Source organism: Pocillopora verrucosa, chromosome 4 (assembly GCF_036669915.1).
Source record: "Pocillopora verrucosa isolate sample1 chromosome 4, ASM3666991v2, whole genome shotgun sequence".
Lineage (NCBI taxonomy): Eukaryota > Metazoa > Cnidaria > Anthozoa > Scleractinia > Pocilloporidae > Pocillopora > Pocillopora verrucosa.
Genome location: NC_089315.1, coordinates 15,541,755 through 15,563,637, shown reverse-complemented (window position 1 = coordinate 15,563,637; position 21,883 = coordinate 15,541,755). Strand labels below are relative to the sequence as shown.

General features: G+C 38.3%; 2 protein-coding genes and 1 long non-coding RNA gene across 11 annotated transcripts in view; all 3 read right to left on the bottom strand.

The window, feature by feature from the left end:
• The window catches only part of LOC136280200 (low-density lipoprotein receptor-related protein 5-like), a 29,972-nt gene extending 27,005 nt beyond the window's left edge, over positions 1-2,967 (bottom strand). Inside the window, exons 1-2 of the mRNA XM_066165019.1 lie at positions 2,861-2,967; positions 966-1,078 (exon numbers count right to left, since the gene is read on the bottom strand). Of these exons, the coding sequence (XP_066021116.1) occupies positions 966-1,038 (73 nt within the window). The 5' untranslated portion in view covers positions 1,039-1,078; positions 2,861-2,967. The remainder of the gene's footprint in view (positions 1-965; positions 1,079-2,860) is intronic.
• A 7,863-nt stretch (positions 2,968-10,830) lies between these two features.
• Positions 10,831-18,308, bottom strand: LOC136276753 (avidin-related protein 4/5-like). 9 transcript variants are annotated; one of them, XM_066165766.1, is made up of 6 exons: positions 16,706-16,723; positions 16,147-16,232; positions 15,714-15,814; positions 14,838-14,853; positions 14,482-14,645; positions 10,831-13,509 (listed from the first exon to the last, which is right to left on the bottom strand). In XM_066165766.1, the coding sequence occupies exons 3-6, from the start codon at positions 15,798-15,800 to the stop codon at positions 13,273-13,275; spliced, it is 504 nt and encodes a 167-aa protein (XP_066021863.1). In that variant the 5' UTR covers positions 15,801-15,814; positions 16,147-16,232; positions 16,706-16,723; the 3' UTR covers positions 10,831-13,272. The 9 variants fall into 9 exon arrangements, with proteins under 9 accessions (XP_066021863.1, XP_066021861.1, XP_066021862.1 ...); XM_066165764.1 differs by lacking the exons at positions 16,147-16,232; positions 16,706-16,723 and adding an exon at positions 18,093-18,308; XM_066165765.1 differs by lacking the exon at positions 16,147-16,232 and having other exon boundaries at positions 16,706-16,858.
• Positions 18,309-18,390: 82 nt separating this feature from the next.
• LOC136280486 (uncharacterized) lies at positions 18,391-20,945 on the bottom strand. The gene is made up of 4 exons (XR_010717259.1): positions 20,770-20,945; positions 20,015-20,384; positions 19,639-19,769; positions 18,391-18,959 (listed from the first exon to the last, which is right to left on the bottom strand). It is a non-coding gene; the product is annotated as an uncharacterized lncRNA (long non-coding RNA).
• Positions 20,946-21,883: the final 938 nt, after the last annotated feature.

Here is a 21,883-nt window from a genome sequence, read left to right as displayed (position 1 = left end):
GACAGACATAGCCTCCTAAATACTTAAAGGTTAAAATTCGATTTCGCTCTCGTTAAGATCACTTCGTTTTCTCTTCCATAAGAATCAATTTGTTTTCACTTTCATTAAGATCAGTTCAGTTTCTGCTTTGTGAGGATTGGTTCGTATAAGCTTTCGTAAGAATAAAATTCAGTCTTATGAACAACTTTAACCCTTTCGTTCAATCTTGATAAACTGTTACAACAGAGTAAGTGAACATGTCATTGAAAGAGAAAACGAACTGCAAGCTTTCATCAAATGGCAAGGCATTCCTTTACAACAGTGGTACACTAATTTTCTATAGAATCCATATAACCCCACTTAACTTCAGGAAATACCCTTAAAAAGAGTGTCAAAAACCCTAATTATCTCAACTTTTCACTCCTACAGGGTTACCATAGCTACAATACAGACTCTAGGAAACATCCTTAATTAAACTTCTCTTCCCGTGACTCAGGAGTCACAGGAAGTTCAGGAATACTCTTTTATGACTGAATCATAACCAAGAAATAAAGATTTTTCTTTCTGTAAGGTTCTATAAAAGTAAACTCCACATGAACCATCTCAAAGTATCAAACTGAAAATAAAGGCAGTGCTAAATCAAATGTGATTTTCGTTTGTAAAGTTTTGAGAAAAAAACTGGATATTTTGACTGAATCGTAATAAGAAAGGGGGCAACTAATCATGTTTTCGAATCACAGGCGTATAAAGCCTAAAATAAGGATTTTTCTCTAAAGCACAACAAGCATGTAGGCCTGATTGGGCATTTTTAGACACCATTCCTAAGGAGAGAATCGAGATAGTGCAGAGGATACAATTCATAATGAATTAATGTAAGCCACCTTAACTAAGCCTTTCTGAAAAGCGACAGAGAATGTATAGTTTCTGGATCAATGTCAATATCTGAGCAACTGCGCACCACCCACCCCTCCCCTATTCACACTCACCTTGACAGATAGACAGCAGGGCAAAAATCACTACTGTTCGTAAACCACGCTCAGCCATCATGTCAGAATACATTCTTTCAGGCACAACTATCTGAAGTCGCAGCTGATTGGTTCTAAAATACATTAATGATAAATTTTAGGAGACGATTTTGAAATATCTCAGAAACAAGGCTACACTTAAACAATTATGTGTTATCACTAATTAACGATGTCAAGATTTCCGTAATGGCGTGCCTGTACAAACATGCACATCGGACATTTTTTTGCATTAAAAATATTTAGTTAGAGTTTCATCTTTTCTTTCAATAATTCATTTGCTCACATTCTAAATCGACAAAAACGGCACTATCATGACAAAATCAACTCTTCTTCATTATAATGACAAAGTTCCTCTTCGTACACAGTTTCAAGGCTTTCAAACAAGGTATGATGCTCAGGGGAACAATGAACGCTAAACTCTAACCAGAAGACATTAGTGCGAAAATTTTGATTAGGATCACCAAAAAAAATTTAATAAGTTTCAACATCAGCCGGTAAAAAAGTTGTTGGTCTACTGGTCTGTTTTCTACACTCAGTCTTAGCCTGTCTTTTACTCGAACTCGGAAAGGTAATGACATGCTCCTTATTGATTACCCGCGATGAAAACAAACTTGCAAAAATGTCGCAACCGGTGCAAATAGTTCATGGCTTTCGCCAATTTTCTGCAATTTTTTAACAGCGGGATCGCACCGTACGTCTTGAAAGTAACCAAAATAAATAATCCGCCGTTCGCTGCAAAGCATCCTGACCTTTCGCTCGGTCAATAACGCATATTTATTTTGTTGCGATACATATCCGCAGCCAAGGATTATCCAACGAAAATTTTAACATCGGAAACGCAGATTAACATAATCACCTTGCCTGTCCTTGAGTGCACGAAAACTATCACTGTTCGGTTAATTTAATGACATATTTATATTACGATATATCGACACCTGGTAACTCCTGATGAAAGTCAAGTACGAAAAATTAAATCATACTTATTTCAATTGTCATTGTTAATTTTCCGAGTGGAAAATTATTTAAAGTGAGTGTTGAATAAAGAAAACAAAACTGATTGGTTGATTTAACAAAAACACTTAAAAACATCTTGAATTCTGAGAATTACGAGGTCAAAAATAACGGACGCAATTTCAGAGCCCTGATCTTTGAAAATCATCTGTACTGCAATTCATTATTCGCGACAGTGAATAGCATATAAAATTCATTTTATCATCAATAAAAAAAATAAATCTATACTAATTTGCTAACGAACAAGTTACTAATTGACTATCCAAAGGCCGGCTTAGTCAGCAGTAATTTCATTCCAAGGTCATAGAGATACTGAAGTAATAAACACGACCTAGTTTTGTCTCGGCACGTTCTCTAAAGCATGACAGTTATAACTGGCGTTTAGAATAAGATGAAATCCCAGAAATGTATGCCATAACGTAATATTGGGCAAGCAGAGTCGGAAGGTAGAGGAAGCTTTGCCAATAGGTCCAAATTCAGTTAAAAAAAGAAATTTTTTTGGGAATAGATTTTCGAATAACTACAGCGTCGATGGAAATGTATACTGACTTACTCTGACGATCTCCTTGCAAGTATAAGAAGTCAACTAAAAAACGCATGCCTGTGCATAATCCCACAGAGTAGTATCTCATTCTATTCAAAAGTGAAGTGTTTTAGCCTCCAGCGTGCTAATGAAATTACTTTTTGAAAAAGCTTGCAACCTTGATCGTTATTTTGATAGATCAAATTAGGAAAAAAATATCAAAAACAGTTTTCTTACATCTATCCACCCGGCTAGATTTCACCCATCACACCTCATAACCTTGTAGCAAGTGACACAAAACAACGTCAATAAAATGTCTTACCTTTCGTACTTTTTGTAGAACTGATCACTAGACACCTCTCGCAGAAAGCTGATGTATATAAGAACGCAGCAAACAAGACTCTGCCGGTCTAACTAACAGGAAAATGGGAGTGATAGTGTTTGAGTGACGTCTGAAAAACGAAGATTTTGCAAGGGTCGCCTTACCTTTGACCAAAAGTTTCAAATGTCCTCCAATGAAATCTACAAGTCGGTGATGAGTACCAGGAAACACTTCAACGGCTGTTCCGAGATATCGCCGATATATCAGAGATATCTCGCACAAACAATAATATAAAAAATGTCACGTAAAAATCCAGCTATTCCTTATGTGCTCCTTTCTGTCCCAGTCGTTTGCTGATTCCAGGGGTCCCTATAAAATCAAGGGTGAATTTTCGAGAAGCTGAATCGGCATCATTCAGCGGCCCATGGCTTGGAGTTGGCACACGAACTGACACCGGAACTGGTGGATCAAAGACATGAAATTCTCCTATCGTGCAAACGAAGAATAATTACAGTAGTGTATTGATAACCGTGAATACCAATACTCATAACATAACAATAAAAACATCATGTTCATTTACAAGTTATTTTTTTTATTTTATTCAAGTTGTTTTTTGTTTTTGAACAATGACATACAATTTGCACCTCTGACGCAGAAAAAAGGTTGTAATTGAGATTAAAGATAAACGTCACCTACTGAAGTAGATGTATAAGGCTAACAATCAGTGGCAACAGTTTTCAGATGTGTTCACCACCCCCCCCCCCCCCACCCCCTAATATCAATGATGGCCTATTCCTGTTCAAACTCTTGGCTGGAGTTCAACATTGTTCTGAGGAGAGCGGTTGGGGTGGTCATGCAAGGGGCTTTTAAGTCGATTACGAAAATCGATAATCAAAATAAATTTTACGAAGACTGTTTTATTACTTAGCGTCCCTGTTGGAGTTCACTTACTCTCTGCAGGATATCTCACATCAGCAAAACTGGCTGTACGTTTAAGAAACTCTATGAAAATTTAAAACAAAGTTACACCTATCATTCAGGTATTAAAATGATCCTTTTTCAACGTTTTATCAAACAATCATGTTGTTGTAGGTATTGTCATGCGCGTGGACGGTTTTAAAAATGATATGGGACCTTGCATTGACTAATCCAAGGTCTCTGTTTACACAAGAAGACACCAAATTAAACAGGCCTGATCTTGAAAGACTTAGCACTTACATGTATCTATGAATCCATCAAAATTAAACTAGGCTAGTTTTCTATTGTGTAAATAAATATTAACGTCAAAATATTCGTAAAAGCCAGTCACCCTTAGGTCAGTTTGCTCAAACAACGGCTGAATAGCACCACCGGCTATCTCGCCCCATGTAAGGTAATCCAGGACAGTATTAGATTCTGGATTCCACGCTGTGGATTCCGGATTCCAGGTGCTGAATTCCGGATTCTACCACTGCAGATTCCGGATTCCAAAACGCAAAAGATTCCAGCTTTTAGTTCTGGTTTGCCTCTAATTTTCGCATTTCGTTTTCTAGGAATGACTTCAGTAGCGGATTTCGCTATTGAAGGACATGTTTGTGAATGCATGTTTGTCTATTCATATTTCCATCACAACATCTGATAATTATGGGAAATGTATAACAGCAAATTAAGGGATAAATTGTTGTTGTAGGAATACCTGTTGAGACTGTCCGTCTCTTAAGTCCAATGTCCATTCATTCCACATCTTTTTAGCAACTCCGAAGAGGCGAGGCCGCCTTTTAATTTGTAGATAACTATTAGACTAAAAAGTTTTTCTAGTGCAGCATAACATTGTTCCGACTGGGAAAAGATGGCCAATTTTTTAAATATAAAATTGACTTAGAACTGCAAGAAAACAGCTCGAAAATATTTCCCTATCATCTCAAACTACCTTTTAAACTTTCCTTTTAAACAGAAACCGTGGCATTGAGGTAAAAATTTAAACTGGAATATAATTTTAATAACACCCCGAGTTAATCGCGGACAGGAAAGCTTATTTTCCTAGATGTAATTGGCGATGATGTTCGACGAGATTGCGCATAAAACGGTGTTAAACCAATTTAATTATACTTAAACCTTTGAAAAATCGCGAAAGCTCTTCATTTACATAGTAATTTTTGAAGAATAACAGATTCTCTTTTCTATACTTCCTTTTTTCTTAAAAGGTTAGCCAAGTCATGTCGTATTACGTCGGCTATGGATCCTTCAGAGCAATGACTCTATAAGGTTTCAGATGGCCCGCCGCTATTTTTTTTTTAGAAAATGTTGTTTGACCTTAAAATCTGGTAATATCTTATCTTGGTCACACCGAGATATGATGCCCTATGAAATCTTAAATTTGTTATTCCAAATGCCAAATATCAAAGAAAGCGGTTTTCGTTTAAATGCCGAACATTCGACCTATAAATAGAGCTTTCCTGGCTCCCATAAATATCCATATACAACTTTGTTCAAAGTTTATCATAATTGGAAAAGTGTGGTCCGTCGCCCTGATAAGCTCACTCCTGCTAATCTTGGAAGCGACACTTCCCTTTCATTCTCCCTAGCTGCTCTCTAATCCTCTGAAGTTTGATCCTCATCATCTCCAACATCTTCGTCACCAGGGTCACCATTAGCAAGCCTGCAGAGCCTATTGTCCTCCTCAGACGTTAGAGTGATGCTTGAACCCTCGGCAGTGAATCCCAAAACTCGCGTTAGAATGAAGTTGGGTGAGTTCCGATCGCCGTTCAGCCACTGAAATTGTACTTTCGTAAAAAATTGCCACCATCTACTTCTAATTGAACGTCTTGTAAGAGAATAGCCAGCCAGAAAGGCGAAATCTCACAGCAACGATATCCTTATTGTGGTAAACAGTTTGCACCCGCACAGTTCTACCCTGCAGTACGACATTAGCATCTTCTATTTGGCAGGCTGTTGTTACGTCTTGGCAGTCTTCCGATGAGGCTGTGATGACAGAGGGACGCATGCTGAGGGCATATGGAAGTGTGCCAGTCAACTCTTTCGTCTTTGAGCGAACGTTTTCCTGTCGTACACCTTTTCCATATTCTCCGACAAACTCTCGCATTACGGCTTCTCGCCTTTTGCCCTCCTCTTCTCTTCCTGTTCCCTTGAGAAAGAATGCATGCTAGAATGAATTTTGAAAGAAAACCGTTGTCATGAGTAGCAAAAAATAAGTTCTATATTATGGCATTTTAATAGTGTTCCGCTTATAGCAATTAATTCGAATTAATCTACCTGGTCGTCGTCGTTGCTTTCGGTGATCTTGATCGCCGCCTTCAAGAGGGCGATCGCTCTGATTTTTCGAGGAGGCTGCAAAAACAAAGAAAGTGATAGTGTTAAGGCTACATCACGTGTTATTAATTAAGTTTTCAAAAAACTTTTTTCGGTTCGTTAAAATATAACTGTTAAAGAGATATTTCGTTACATGTTGCGTTACTCGCGCTTAGTTATACATTAAGTTGTCATTCGAGACCTTTTACACTTGTAATAGCAGTCTAGTGTCAGATCGAAAAGAAAAATCGTATCGTGCAGTGACTGTAATCGTTCGGATCGTCATCGTAGAAGATTAAAGTTTGGAACAGTCAACTATTCTGTCGTTCTGTCTATACCGCATTCGAACGTTGTAAAATCGATTACAACAATAACAGTTAACATACCTCGGTGTACGTTCGTTGCGAGACCTTGATCGCCACCTTAGGCCAGTCCATTTTTCAGTTCCAAAACTTACAGTTTTATTGTACTTATGATTTACAAAATTATCACACCTTATTGGGCCGGGTGATCACCGAGCTCTAACAACGGGCTTCAATGCTTGAACCTAAAGTCCGGCCGTTAGCCATGGCTAAGCACATGCAAGTTAGCGCAATAAAATAAGTTTTTCATAAACAGTGATGGTTTAACCAATAAACTCACAGAAAAGACTGACATGTAACTTCTCCCTATAATATCTATATGTTTTTCAGCAAAGGGTTCATGGGACTACTAAAAATTATCAGGTTGAAGTTGTCATCTTAATATTACACTAAAGTTTCGTAGCTAATTTACGAGGAATTGTGTAGCAGCTAGAGGAGAGAATTAACAATCAGATCTTGGAAATTAAAGGGCTAAGTGTGAATCACGATTTGAGCGGAATTTCGCGCAAAATAAGCGATTTCCATGACCAGTTCCAGGTAGCATAATAAAATATTTAACGAGCAGAGTTTATTCAAACCTTTAGCGTAACTGATCTCAAAACTACTAGAGGCCTAAATCACTGCTAACAAGCGAGTCATGCTGTGCGTTTATTGCGTTTCATCTTGCATTTTCATTTCATCTTGCGTTTCATTTCATCATTTAACGAGGCATAATACATTGTTGTTCCATGAGATGCAAAAAATTGGCCGGGTATTCTCAAGTTTAGCAAAGCGTTTTTTCGAGTCTTCCAACTTGTTTTAAACTTCCGAATTTTTACTACATTGAAACAGTTATTATGGACCATAGTTCGTAATCAAAACCCCTGTCGTTCCTGTTTGCTCGTTGCAACCCCGAAAAAAATTCAAAAGTGTTTCATAATACACAAAAATCCTAAAACCTCGACGATCTTGAACTCGTGTATTTTTCTTTTTAGTCTTTCTTTCTTCGGTTTCTTGGGCTCCTGAAGATGCATTTTCAGTAATTTTCGGTTAGTTTCGCTAGAGGTTAAGTTAGTTCAAAATGGAACAAAGAATCATTTGAATCATTACAATGTTACACCTACCTTTCCCTCTCCGCCATTTGCTTTTTCTGGTGCTTCTCCATAGATTATGATTAAAGTATTGAGATTTAGGGAGAGAGAAAATCGAATAAACAAATGATATATCAACTGAAAAAGACACTGGAAATTTTCTGTAATACTGCGGCTTGTGTCCCTCCACGTACTCTGAGTGACTGGTGCAGTTTTGACAGTTCCTGGCTTTCGTCTGGCTTCTCATTACAACTATGCTTCCACGGCCATCAGGAGAATATTACTTTTTGATGCTCTCATTATGATTTAAGGAAAATTGATATTTATTTTTTATTTCAATCGCGAATCAGAAGTGCCAGAAAGTTCGAAAGAGTCGAAAATGAAGAGTATTAAGTATTAAGTATTAAGGTCGATACCTCGACCCTGGGTGCCAAAGCTTGCCGTGCGCCCCATTTGCTTAAAAAACCGGCGGGGAAAGCAGGCAAAAGCAAAGCATCCAAGTTGTCAACAGTTAGATTATTTTCACAGAAATTTACAAATTCCTCGATTTATAGGAAAACTAAAGCGTATCTTTTACAAGGTCACCTTCTAACTGTTGTTATGACAACCAGTAAGTTAATATTCACAGAACGTCATAGCGGCCACATCATTATTTAGAGGTGTTCCAAAACAATCAAATAGCGGCCATATTGATGTTCCAAACAAATCCTGTGGGATTTGAACGCTTTTGCCATATAAACACTTTCTAAATTTGAGCACCGATTGACCACGTGAGTGAACTGCACTGTACAGTGGCTGCATGGATGCGGGTGAAAGCCATTAATACGATTGAAATGGATTTTCAGCAAGTGGATTTTGGATTCCCTTTTTAGCGGGATCCTGGATTCCAAAAGCCGGATTCTGGATTCCAGAGCCCAGTATTCCGGATTCCACAAGCAAAAATTTCCTGGATTCCAGAATCCGGATTACCTTACATGGGGCGAGCTATCGGCTACAACCCAATCGAGAAAGAAAAATTTTCCTCGCTCTCAAATTCTTGAGGAGTGCATAAACAGTTTTTTGCTTCGTTTATTTTACCTCCACCTGTCCCGAGTGGAACCTCAGATACGTGACTCACTTCTCCTCCCAAACGGCGAGATTCCAGAAACCTTTCTTCACGATGGCGTTATCGTTTTTCTGTAGATGAAAAACACGCTTATATCTTACAGTGGTTGAAGGTGATCATGTGAGACAATCCAATCTTTTGCTGCGCGTAGTATTATCTGCGTTAAAAAAATAGCGAGGCGAGCTTCAGTGAGTAAAAAAACTGCTCATCACGAATTATGTCTACGTCATGAATATATCAGCCTGAGTTTGCCAAAAGCTACAACGCAGCGTACTTTTGTAACTGAAATCCTCATTCCTTTTTTCCATCAGTCTTAGTAGCTGTGAGGCATAACAAATTACAGTGAAAATGTTCAAGGGGTCATTAATTACAAAGAAGTTGCACAATGCTTTTCAAAACACATTTCTGTTCTTACCCTCTTAGTGAGTCATACATTCCCTGTTAATGTAAAAAAATACTTTATGTTAGACAAGATCAACATTGCACGATAGCAAAGTGGTGTACGTTCGTGACTTAACAGAAACGATATCTTACATTAGGTTGTACATGCATCATTTGCACTGACGGCCATTCACAGAACACAAGCACAATCCAGTGTCTGAGCCACTGAATTTTTTCATTTCAAAATGGATGTAATAAAGTGGTTGTTCAACTTCGTAATTCAACTTCAAGACTCCTTTGAGATTTCAAATAAAACTTGCTTTGCATGCTTGTTTGATTTTTAAGTGACCCATATGATTTCAAACCAAATTGCACTCCACTCAGTTTATTAAGCAAGAGGGTGTGAGGCAAGTACTCAGGTAAGTTCAGGTTCAGTAAATCCCAGGTGGCTCTTATTTCATACACACTTTGAACATACTTAATGCTCAAAAAAAGTCAGAAGAAACAGTTGTGCAAAGTTCTGTAATCAGTTATTAAATGTTATTTGCACCTCTAATATTGGGCATATCAATAGTCAATTATTAATTGCCAGGGGTCCTAGAATTGTGCTTCACTTAACTAAATCAGAGAAAGACTGAGAAGTTCTGAATCTAAATGATAATTGATAAATAAAAACAAAATAATTTGATTTGATTTAAACTCATACAACAAAGGAAATATCTTCCTGATAAACATCAACCATTAAATGGGCATGAACCCTCAAAATTGGAGAGAATCAAACACCAACCCTCAAAGCTACTCTCCAAATAGACTTCCTCCTATGACTTGGGTGAAAGAAAATGCAAATTTCACCTTACCCTTCAATCAATTAATCTAACTTTTATTGAATTGTGATTAACCCCTACCCTGCTGGATGGGCAATGGATTCCCTAACACCTATAGCAGTGTTCATACATTTTTAACCTATTGTAAAGGTTTTATCATATCAAACAGAGATATTAACAAAGAGGAAGGAGAAGAAGAGGAATATCTAAAATTTGAGTCAAGATGACCAAAAAAACTCATTAAATATATGACTGGAGCACAACAGCAAGAACTTAGAACCACAATAATTGATAAGATTAACATTAATGTTCGGAGGTGTTAACTTTAATTTGTAATTATTATGAAAAAGATAACTCTTTCTTAGATGAATGAATAGGGAGGGTAAGTTTCTAAAGAAACTGTGGTGCTGCATTGGTGGTAGAGAGTGACAGGGTTATTTGATTTATCATAAATTGGCCACCATAAAGAGTTTACCTTTTAAACTCTTTGCAGTGGCCAATTTACATTATCAACTTAGTTGATAATACCAGATTACCCTCTTTCTTAGATGTTTCTCCGAAAATTTTGTGTTTTTTTGACACTGTTGAATTTGCATAGTTACTTAGCAATTAATCCTGATCACCCACTGCATGCTACACATAGGAATGATATTAAACACACTAAAAGAAACTCTAAAAGAAACGAGCCAACTAAGCTATTACCTTGGAATTTGAGGCTTCAAATTCCTGTGGAGCATCACATTTACTCAAAAAATAATCTCTTACCAGGCTCTCTAATTCTTGTTTGCACTAGCAATTTTTTTGACAGTGGTGGAGAAATATATCTACAAGTAAAACAAATTAACATCATCTGCATTCAGCTGCAAAACATGCTTACTGTTAGTGTCACTTTCTGATACAATAACTCTACTAGAAATTATTCCTCCATTAGGCAGGGCTCACTTTTTCTGAATTTGTAAGATGGACAGGAATAAGCATGTCAGGTGACTGCAAAAGGGAAGGGCACAAATAATGCCACTAGTATAAACACCTTGGTTTTGGCTTTTTTGCCTCAGACACACTCCCAGATAATGGAACAATCACATTGAAACACAGCATTCAATGCATTTTATGAAACTGTGTTTATGAAAATAGGAAAGCAATTACCAAGTTTCATTAAACCTTCCACAATGCAGAGCTTGCTGAATACCTCCTACTCAATCTAGTTTCGAGAGTCATTATTCGAGAGTCAGCACTATTTAAAATTTCAAGCACTGTACAAGCTATCTAGCATTTAATTGCAGAAGTAACTGTATGCAGGCTTTTTATCCAACTGTGCCTAAAAAGAAATTCCCCACCATTTCCCTCCCTGGACTTTTAAGGGTCAGGAAACCCACTTTTCAAAAATTCAGTCAATTCTGATGGCAAGGGCCTACTTCCTTGTGTTAAATTTCTTGATTAAAAAATTAAAAAACTTTTTTTTTTAATTCAAAGAAAAAACTAATTAATGAGGTTAACTGGCAAAATATCTTTTTTCTTAATTCTGTGGCCTTGTTCAAAAAAGAAAAAAAATTCATATTCTAAATATAAGAATCAGGTCCACTACCTTGAATCATATGTTGAAAAAAGATAAATTCAAAATTCGAAATTTCAGAGTGGCCTCAAATGATGTGGGTTAGATGAGCACACTTAATTTCAGAATGCTAGACTCTGGGTTAAGGTTTCCAGGTTTATGACCTGGCCAGGTTATTGCGTTATGGTTTGGGCTCTAACTCTCTACATCCAGGAGTCGACATAATCACAAGTAACTGATGAATTATTTAGGGGGGTAGGGTGAATGGCCTGCAGTGGACAAGCATCCCATCCAGTGGAAGTAATACAAAACATATTCCCAGTTACTTTAATTATGATACAGAAACTATAGTAAGAATACTAGCTTACTTTGCAACTAAAAAATATTAGAAAGCAGGAATTAAGAGAAAAAAATACACTTCAAGCAGTGTTATTTGACCTTTGACACTTGATTTGAATGTCACACGTGGTCTCCATTTAATAGTCTTCCAGCCGCTGTAACGCCATTTCTTCAATGTAAACGTCATCAGACAAGTGCTTACATGTACTGAAAGGCATGTGATGCTTAGAATACCGTTTTTTTTCAACTATTATGGTATCATAATCGGTGGTTCTTTTCATTATTTACGACGCCATGTCGGATTTTCTTGAAACTAATTCCCAGTACTTTTCGACTAACAAAGCAAATGCGTCACGCTCTGCGAGCAAACAACAGGCGAAATAACGCGGCAACACGAGGTTAGTGACAACAACGTTTAATTCACTCAGGTCCACTCACTCTGTCGCCTCCAGAACTTCTTAAAACATGGAGGGAACACAACTGTGCAGACACATCGATATTACTGTCAGGAAACTTTGAAAGAACAATTGTCAACAGTTAACAGTTAACAGTTTCTCGAAAAACTTCCTGAATGTCCCAGCAGGGAGTTGCATTCCTTTGAGAGGAGGTTAGGCAAGTTGTTCTCACTGTTTGGTTCAGTATTTCCTGTTTAGAGTTTCCTTACTCAATATTTTCCTTAGAGGTTGACGTTATGAGTTAAGGCTGAATATTTTGGTCGGAACTAGCTTACTGTTAGTTTTGCACAAATGGAGGACTTGGTGCCCGAAAGAATATGCCGTTGGGCATACGGCTTCAAACCTACCTACGTCGCATACACTTAGGTAATATTTCTAAGCGTGTAAAAAAAAACCTTAAGGCATATAACACAGCACAGGCTCAGTAACCTTCAATACATATCCACTTTCCTGATGATTTACTTGAATTAATCAAGGCTGGATACCAGAGCCATGGCTAGTTTCTCACAAAGGGGGTTCGAAATGCTTTTTTTGGAATACATGCCGTTAAGAATAGTTTAAAAACTAGGTACAATGTATATTTCTGAGCAAATAATACAGGCGTTTTCAGTTAAAATGTCTGAGTAATTTCCCAGTTTTCAGGATTGGCCGTTGCTTTTGAAGCTACCCATGCCTGACTTTGTACTTCACTCAATGAATTGCTCCAAACTGTTTCAAGAACTAGAATTTAAATGATGAACTAGGAATTTGTGATTAAGGACCATGCCACATTAACTACAACAAATCGAAAAGAGTGGTGAACACTGAGGGTGTCGTGTCTAAAGAAACTGTTCTGTTGTGTTATTTTAGCTAGTTCGAGCCCTGTGAGACAAGAGCCCTGTGAGACAGGAGCTCTGTGAGACAGGAGCCCTGTGAGACAGGAGCTCTGTGAGACAGGAGCCCTGTGAGACAGGAGCCCTGTAAGGAGTTGAGCTGCGTTAAGCGAGAGGACCCGAGTGCACAATCCAGTGAGAAGCACTACTAAAATAGGGTACGCTTAGTAGGATAGCATCCAGCCCTTAGACTCCGGTTGCGAATCGTCAAAAGACGGCAACTTCTCAGGGGTCTGAGGCTTCCTTGTAAAGCGATCCTGGCCGACATGAATGGATTCCAGGTGTTGCGCACCATCTTCCGGGTTAGGGTTCATAATCCAGTTAGTCAACAGAACTTCTTCACCATCGGCGCTTCCTTCTTTGATGCAACGACCGGTCCAGGTCGTGGTATACCGCCCATTCTACACAGCAAAATTTTTTTAAAAATGTAGTCAATTCTTACTTCACTGGTCATGAACATGACGTGTTAACCTCTCGCTTAGTCAAACTAATGAGATATTAACGTCAAATTCTCGTTATTCCTTCGATCATGGGCGGAAAAATAACATTACATGTGTTCGCTAGGTCAGCCAGGTTTATACAGTAGTAACTCACACTTAAGTTTCAGTTGCATCTCATGTTTAAATTTTATCTGCCAGGTTTCTCTAGAAGATTGTTGGTGGGGAGAAATGCAGTGTTCAGAAATTTACTTCCGCTCCTCAATGCTTTTCGGACCAAGTAATATATAGATTTAGCCAAGCCTAAAAGCGGAGCTCGCATTTTTTTTCCCGCACGTCTCAAGGGCACAACGCCTTGCCCCGGCCAGGACTAGAACCCGGGTCGTCCGACTCGGAGCCCAGTGCACTGACCACTGGACTACTGGACAAAGCCGTGGCGTTGGCGTGCCCGCAGTAGAGTTGACCACGTATGTCAAAAGTAGCACCTTGTACGGTCGTACGGTCGTACATACAAATTTTTTCGGCTTGATGGGTTACTACTACTATTTTGTATAATTATGGGGCTACGCTCTGCGAGCTCCGCTATTAAAAAGGCAAAAAGGTTCTAATCTGCACACAAGCTCAGTGTCCATTCTGTGGGAGTTTATCCCGGTTTCATACCGACCAGGAATATTTCGACTCTTCTTAAAAGAGTGTAAAATCATCGCTGGTCTCCTCCCTTTCCCACTCAAACATTTACTTAATCTTCTTAGACAGTTCTTTAGTACCACTGTATTCTCCTAGGATGGCAGAGGCACTGTGAGGGTCAAGTATCTTAGTCACTGACACAGAACAAAAAATTCTCAAACAAGAGTCCAGCACGATAACCAGGAGGTTACAAAGTTTAACCATGACCAGTAAAACTCCTGCAAAACAATGTAATTTTTCCTTACTTACCTGAAAGTCGACGGTAAAGCCAAATCGAGAAGCGTGTTCGTCTTTTCCCACAAAACCAGTCAATTTTTCTCTGGCAGCTTTAGAACCAGGTGTACAGTTGACGTAAAATCCTATCAACTCTCCGTTTTCCAGAAGGATGATTTGCATCTTTGAACCAAACTGGTTGTACCAGATTCCACTCAAGTCACCTGTGGAATATTAAGTACATTAAGAATAATGGGAGTAACTGCAAAATAACTCGACGGAATCAGTTGAACAGGTATACTCACCGCCTGCGGAAGAAAATGCACGGTGCCACAATGACTTATTTATTTTCACGAAGGAACTCTGCTTAGCGCCAAGTGTCAGGTTGTTATGATGACCAGCAAAGTTCTGAAAAAAAAAAAAGTTATCAAGTAAAGATCATTAAAGGAGGACACATCCCTGGGCGTGAAATTCTGTGATGCAACCAAGGTACAGTATTTTTTTAGTCGCCTAAAAAGAAATAAATAAAAGGGGGGGGGGTCGGAGAATTTTGGGGGATCAAATGGATTTCGTCGGAGGGGTCGGTCGTCGCTAAGAGAATATAAAAGTGGGAACCATAGAAAATCAATTGTTAGTGAGAGGGTGGTCATTAGAATACTACAGAGCCTTAGGGAGGGGTTTGATAAAATTTATTGCGGCACAATCAAAATCCCCCCCCCCCCCCCCCCCCCCCCAAATGCAAAATGACTAGTCCCTCAGTATAACCCATCCTGCCCCTCCTCTACGGCGTTACTCCTTTAAAAGGTTACTCTTCTTTTACTCTCTATGTTTGGAATGTTAGTGACTTCGCAAGCTGTGCATTTCGATTTAGTATATGATTGTAAATTTTATCCTGTAAATCTCGAACTCAGGTCACGTCCCTGGCGGTGGACTTGTTTCTATGATTCACGGTAATTTTACGCCAGATATCATGAACTTGGTTGATTTTCGAAAAGCATAGATAATATCACTTCATTCTTGTGTCATGTTCCCAGGTGTAGATTACAACTGCCGCGGTTGCGTCAGAGAATCAGTATAATAATTTCACGCTGGACATTTTGCTTCCTCCTCCCCCCACCCCACTCATGCTCCCCCTTCCCCCGCCCCACCCATGCTTCCCCTCCCCCCGCCCCACTCATGCTTCCCAGCGCGATTTTTTCAGGACCCAAGAAGGACGGTGAGTTTTCAAAACTTATGAATTCTGGACATGTGCTTGTTTCTGAACTTACCGTAGGTCGCGATAGCGTTGAAACACCAGCTGTCCGACACGGCCCTGTCAAAAGCGGCACAGTTTCCCTGAGCAGATGTCTCCACATTTTTCTTCCTTTACCTACGGAAAAATCTGAAATTAAGACACAGAAAGGATAGTTTGATCCAGATTTAGAAGAGAGTGGAGGGCTTCCTTACCCTTCCAAAGCTGCCGGAGGATTTTTCATCTTTTCCTTTTTTATTTATTTTGAGGGGATATGTGATAGTATGAAAGAGCGAAACTCTCAAGGGAAGGGATATCAGTCAGCTTTAGCACTTACAGGGGTGGGATTGGAGATCATCAGAGAAAAACTGAATGCTTACTAATAGGATCAAGGAATAGGTACAAGGCTCATGTTGGTTTTCTGTCTCTATAATTTAATTAAGGAATGTTGGTAATTCTGCCTAGTTTACCCGAAGGTGATTTTCGTCGTGCTGTTAGCCTTCGAAAGGAATTTTATTTTCGGCGAACAAATACGACCCAGACAAATGGAAATATCCTGCAATACCATTACGACAAGGTATGATCATGTTAAGTGACGTCTTTCTTAAACGAAGTTAGGTCAGTTTAGAAAAGATTGCTCATTTAGACTTTTGTGAAGATGAGATATCATACTGAATTCAGAATTATCGTTACTGTAGGATTCAAATGAAAGCATCAACATGTAATATTGCTGTTTATTCCAGAAGTATTACCCCAAAAATCACAGTTCCGATGAATAGCTTAGCATAATACTGTTAAAGGAGCAAAATTTTGTTCTTGCTCATTTGTCTGACCTAAATTCTTCATTCTTATTCCTTCATCACTAATTTAGTGACTTGAAGGCAGCTTGGGATACGTTCATTAATTTTTTGGCAACGAAGGTGAAAAGACCAGTTAAAAATCAGTTCGCGTGCAATAACAAACTGACGTATGAGCCTCATCTCAAGGATTATAAATCCTCTATTGTTTGCATTTTGCATTCAAACTTACCCTGAGGCAGCGTTCGAAGATACAACACAACTCGCGCCAGACCGACTGTTTCGACTTCACGAGGGCACCAACAAGGCTTCTAGTTTAACAAAGTTGTTCCCATTCGAAAATGGATGTGACGATTTAGACCTTAAGACTTTTATATTTAAAACAAAGGAAAATTGAAACCGAAAGTGCAAACGAAGCTCTTTTGTAAATGACATCATGTGCTTGAGAGCTATTTTAGTAGACTTCAGGACTCAGAGAGTCCGGGATAACCGCACTGAATCGCCGCTGAATCAAAAATGTGTGAGACAACACAATTACAAATGACAGCTGAATGTGCGAGAAAAAGCTTTATAAGAAACGTCCACCTAAGTAATCATCCTAGTATTATCGATCTAATTTAGACCACTCAGGAACGCTAAAAATAGTTAGGGAGCTTCTGAGGGTAAGGGATTAATTGTCAGTTTATTTGGATCCCAAAGAGTACATAACATTGACGACTGATCGAAATACATGCGTTGAAATTGAAACTGAAAGTGCTGTGTAAAGGAAAATCAAAATTTCGAGATCACGCAATCACGAAATTTACTTTTTTTTTAGCAGGAAGTGTGAAATTTTCAGCCATACTTTTCCATTGTTTGTAACTGATATGAATTTTCGATAATTTTAGCAATGATTGTTTCGACAAGCTGCACGCATGATTTAAATCGACGCAAATAACAAAACCAAGGGGAATCCCCGCGAAATTTATGACATACATGTAAACAATACTAAAAATAGATAATATTTTCAAAGTGCGTGTTCGACTACCCACCAAAAAATTAACGTTAAATGCATTAAACGTATAATAAAACACACTGGCTTATTAATGTATCGCCCTATCATTAGTTATCGCCAAAAAAAAGACCGGTCGAAAACGCTGAAAAAAATTATCTATTTCGATTATACTCTCGACTGCAATTTCGAGCGGAAAATGAAAACTTCCACTTTTGAGAATGCTTAGACCAAAAGAGAGAAATCACGTTAACCTAAATAGTATCTTCTCCTCTTGGTTACTTTTCCCCTCACTTTCTTGGTTTACAAATAACGATTTTACTCTTTCGCTTCTTTAGATCCCTCGCGAAAGTATCAACAATGCAAGATTGCTAATTCCGAAGTCGTATCGCAGAATTTTACGGTTCCAGCGACAGTTCTGGTAATGATATTGACTTTTGAGAAATCTGAATGTAAATAAACCAAAACTACGACCTAATTTTGCTATCTTAGACAAAGGAAACGCAAGTTGAAAATCATGGCACAAGTTGTCGAAAATTCAACACTTAATCGACTGGAATTGGACCAGAAGCCCCTTACTTCAATAGGAAGCTGGCGAGATCTGACAAAAAAGAGTAAAATAATTTACCTTTGATTGATGACTAAGTCTTTCAAACAACCTCCCTGAAAGATTTCCCTGATGTTGTGTCTATGACGCTCAATGCTGCTCTGATGAGCTCTACTTTGCTTAACCTATAAAACGTAACTACACGGCCTATAAATTATTAAAATATGCTGCAATTATCCTTTTTTCCGGCCGATTATCCAATGAGACCGTTGACACTTCAGAATTTAATTGAATTTCACGCTGTAAGGTTCCAAAATTACAGAATTTTCAGAAACGCTGACCAAGCAATAACTTTTGATCTCTGCCCAAACATATTTCATCTTTATCGTGTGAGAAATGTCTTCTGTAAACAAATTTTTTTCTAATGACGCATCGGGGTTTGGCCAGAAAGTCTACTTTCGGTTTCATGTTTTCCATACTTGCGACTCTTTCGCTATTTTCCGGGTGTTAATTTGAAACACAACAACAACAGAAGGAAAATTTCGTGATTTGATCAAAGGCCAACTCATAATAGAAGGATATTTCACCATTTGAATATAGATTTATGGTTTAGTAATGCATTCCCCTTTTAACGAAGTGATAAACTACGCTGTAAGTGATGGTAAAGACCCCAACCATTACTTCCTGTTTCTCCTTCAAAGCTGAGTGACACGCACAGTTAATTTGAACATCTGTGTCTGTGTAATAAATTAAGCCAGGAACAAATTCAAAACGAATATGTGCTGGATGATGCTTTGCAAGAATCAGCCTTGGTTAACAAAAGAGATCTAGTGCAAGTTGGAAGTAGAACTTTCTAACCTGTTAAAATTATAGTGAAGCTGGTACGCAAACTCATGTAACAACCAAACTCATACAACCAAACTCATGTAAGGCTTGACTGTTGTAGGCCTTCAAAACACAAAAACAAAGAAAGATCACATACATTGTATAACCATGGTTTATTTGGTTTATAGTTCTTGTCAATAATAAACACAAGTGATGGAGCATTGAGAAATCTACAGCAGAAAGAGCAAATACAAGATTTAAAACTTGCTAAGTGACAGCTAAGAATAAAATCTGCATGATTCGCCTGTCAAACTTCTTCTTAAAGGAAGAAAAATTTATGCAGGAGATTCACCCCTAACTCCCCACCTCCCAAACAAAAAAAATATAAACATATTTCTTACCAAGAAATTTGAAAGAACAAATTGGGTAGCTCACTGTGAGAATTTTTCATCTTCATTATTTTTAAAATAGATCATTCCTAAGGCAGATGTAATCCTTAAGTACCTCAACAATTATAGCCTTCTTCCCCCAAAGAATGGTAGTGAACCCCTAGAATAAACCTTTTCAAAGCAACATTTTCCAGACAATTTGAATATGTATGGCCCAGATTCATAGTGATCCATGAGGTATAGATTCATAATATAACCAGAACTGTAACATGGAGTAATTAGACTAGCTGATACTGTAAAGACTTCTGGGTCCCACCCTATACCTTTACTCCCTTATGAAAAAAAAAAAAAGAAAAGTGGGTTGAGGTTAAAGCCTACAATCAAGCCCAGTCACTCATCTGGCTGTAACTTACCCTTGTACCCATAGCATAAAACAACCAGAAAGTACAGCTAATCCCCACTGGGTGGAGTGCTTGCCCATCCCAGGATACTCCTCACATTGCAACAGGTTTTCCTGACAGCTTGCCCCTACCCATTTGTCCACCTGGGTAGAGAGAGGTAGGGTGAGAGTAAAGAATCCTCCCCAAGAATGCACTGCAATGATGGCTCTTACTTGGCGTACAAGACACAGTATATGTCACACTATTGTTTTCATTGTTTTCTTATTTCCAGTTGTGATGAAATTCTACTGTGACGAATACTGTGTCTTCTACACCAAGTAAGAGCCCCAATGACCTAGTCAGGTACAGAACCTGATCAACTAAAGGCTCAAGTACTAGTTTTTCTTACCTGGTTCAGCAAAGAAATGAATGGGAAAGTCCACAAGATTCAGACAGGGGGTTGGTCAGTCAGTTAGTAAGTAAATTAGTCAGTCTGTCAGTAAGTTAATAAGTCAGTAAGTAAGCCAGTCTCTCAGATACTTAGGTAGTCAGCTTGTTCATCCATCAGTCCATCTATTCATTTGTTCATTTTCTGTTCAGTCAGTCAGCCAGTCAGTTGGATAGTCAGTTAGTCTGTCTCTAGTCAGTCATTCAGTCAGTAAGCCAGTTAAACTACAAACAGTCCAGCACTCAGTCAGTCAGTCAGTCAGTCCGTAAGTCAGTTGATCATTCCATCCATCTGTCTACCATTCAGTCATTATAGACCAATCTAACTTGATCTGATGAGGAAAAGAAAACAAACTAAGGAAGAAGAATTTTGGTTTAGTGGTGACAGTCAACTTAAATAGAAGTAATTCAAACATTGAAAGACCTCTGAAATTACTAACATGAATCAGATATCAAAAACCCCTTGCAACACTTATGGAGATAATTTTGTAGACCTCGACTAGTTATTATCCTTTTCTTTAGTCATCTCTAACCTCAGAAAGAATGCATGTACCTATGTTGGAGAAAATGCCCCATTAATCGAAATTACAAATGCATGTAATAAATAATCGTCACTACCGGAATAATGTTGGCTTCGTGCATCTGTGAAGGTTGATATATAAATAGTGCAAAAGCGCTAAAGGGAAAGAATGCTATAAATGTGTGTTTAAATCTTACCTAGTTAGATGTAAACAAACCCCATATAATTTCCCGCTAGTAACTCATCGGAGCAATCCGCAAAATTTCAAACTCAGCATTTCCCGTATCCAACAGACAAAGTAGATTAAAAGGTTGAAACCAATATGTAAGGAAAAAAACTTGTTAGAGTGCTTAAATAAAGGACGGACCGTTGCAAAAATATTTTCATATTACACTGCGAGACTTGAAGAAGAAAAACATGACAGTGTAAATAGTTACTCGTAGTAACTACGACTGCTGGAATATCAAATCGGGGGCTCAGGTGGGCTGATGCTCTACTAGTTTACAGAAATGGGGATTGATCATTTGCTGTATATTACACAAAAGCAACGACGAAACAAAACATAGAAGTATTCGGCATAATAGATCTCCGGACTGTCTAAATGATACAAAAGAACTTGACAGCAGAGACTCTGAGTCCACATTCTCGTGCTCAAGGCATGACAAATTATACGGTTTGTGGAGCGAGAGAACTGAATTGTATGGGAAAAGTTTGTGTAGCACCAAATAACTCACTACAAAAGGTCTCTGTAATTATGGTTTTAGCAACAAAACTGTCACGCTCGCTCGCTACCAAAAATCGTAAATTTCCCCGAAACGTTTTCACACGAGGTAACTTGTCACGCAATATTAACGGACACGTTCCGAACAATGAGTCGACGAGCCATCGTCCCAATTTGTTTAAAGTGATCAGTCCTTTAAGCTTTTTTTTTTTTTCTGGAAGGACTATTTTTATTAAAAAGGAATGAGTTTCCATAAGTTTCTTTCAAGGAGGGCGGGAAGAAGTAGGATGCCGGCAAAAGGAGAAACACAAGAAAACAAATGGCAGTAAAGACTCGGTAAAAGGAAAACAAATAGATATGATGAGTAACGCAAAATAAAGTGCAAAAAAAAAAGGAAAATGGAATGCTGTATCGGCCTAGCGCAGAAGGAAGCGAGAAAGAGACAGAATAGGGAATAAGAAGATTTCCTTCAGAGGCCGCGATCAAAGAAAACACAAAAAAGAGAAAGCAAAACGAAACACTGACTCAATACGAGTAATAGGAAATATATAATGAACGAACTAGGAAAGATATCAAGCTAGGTAATAACA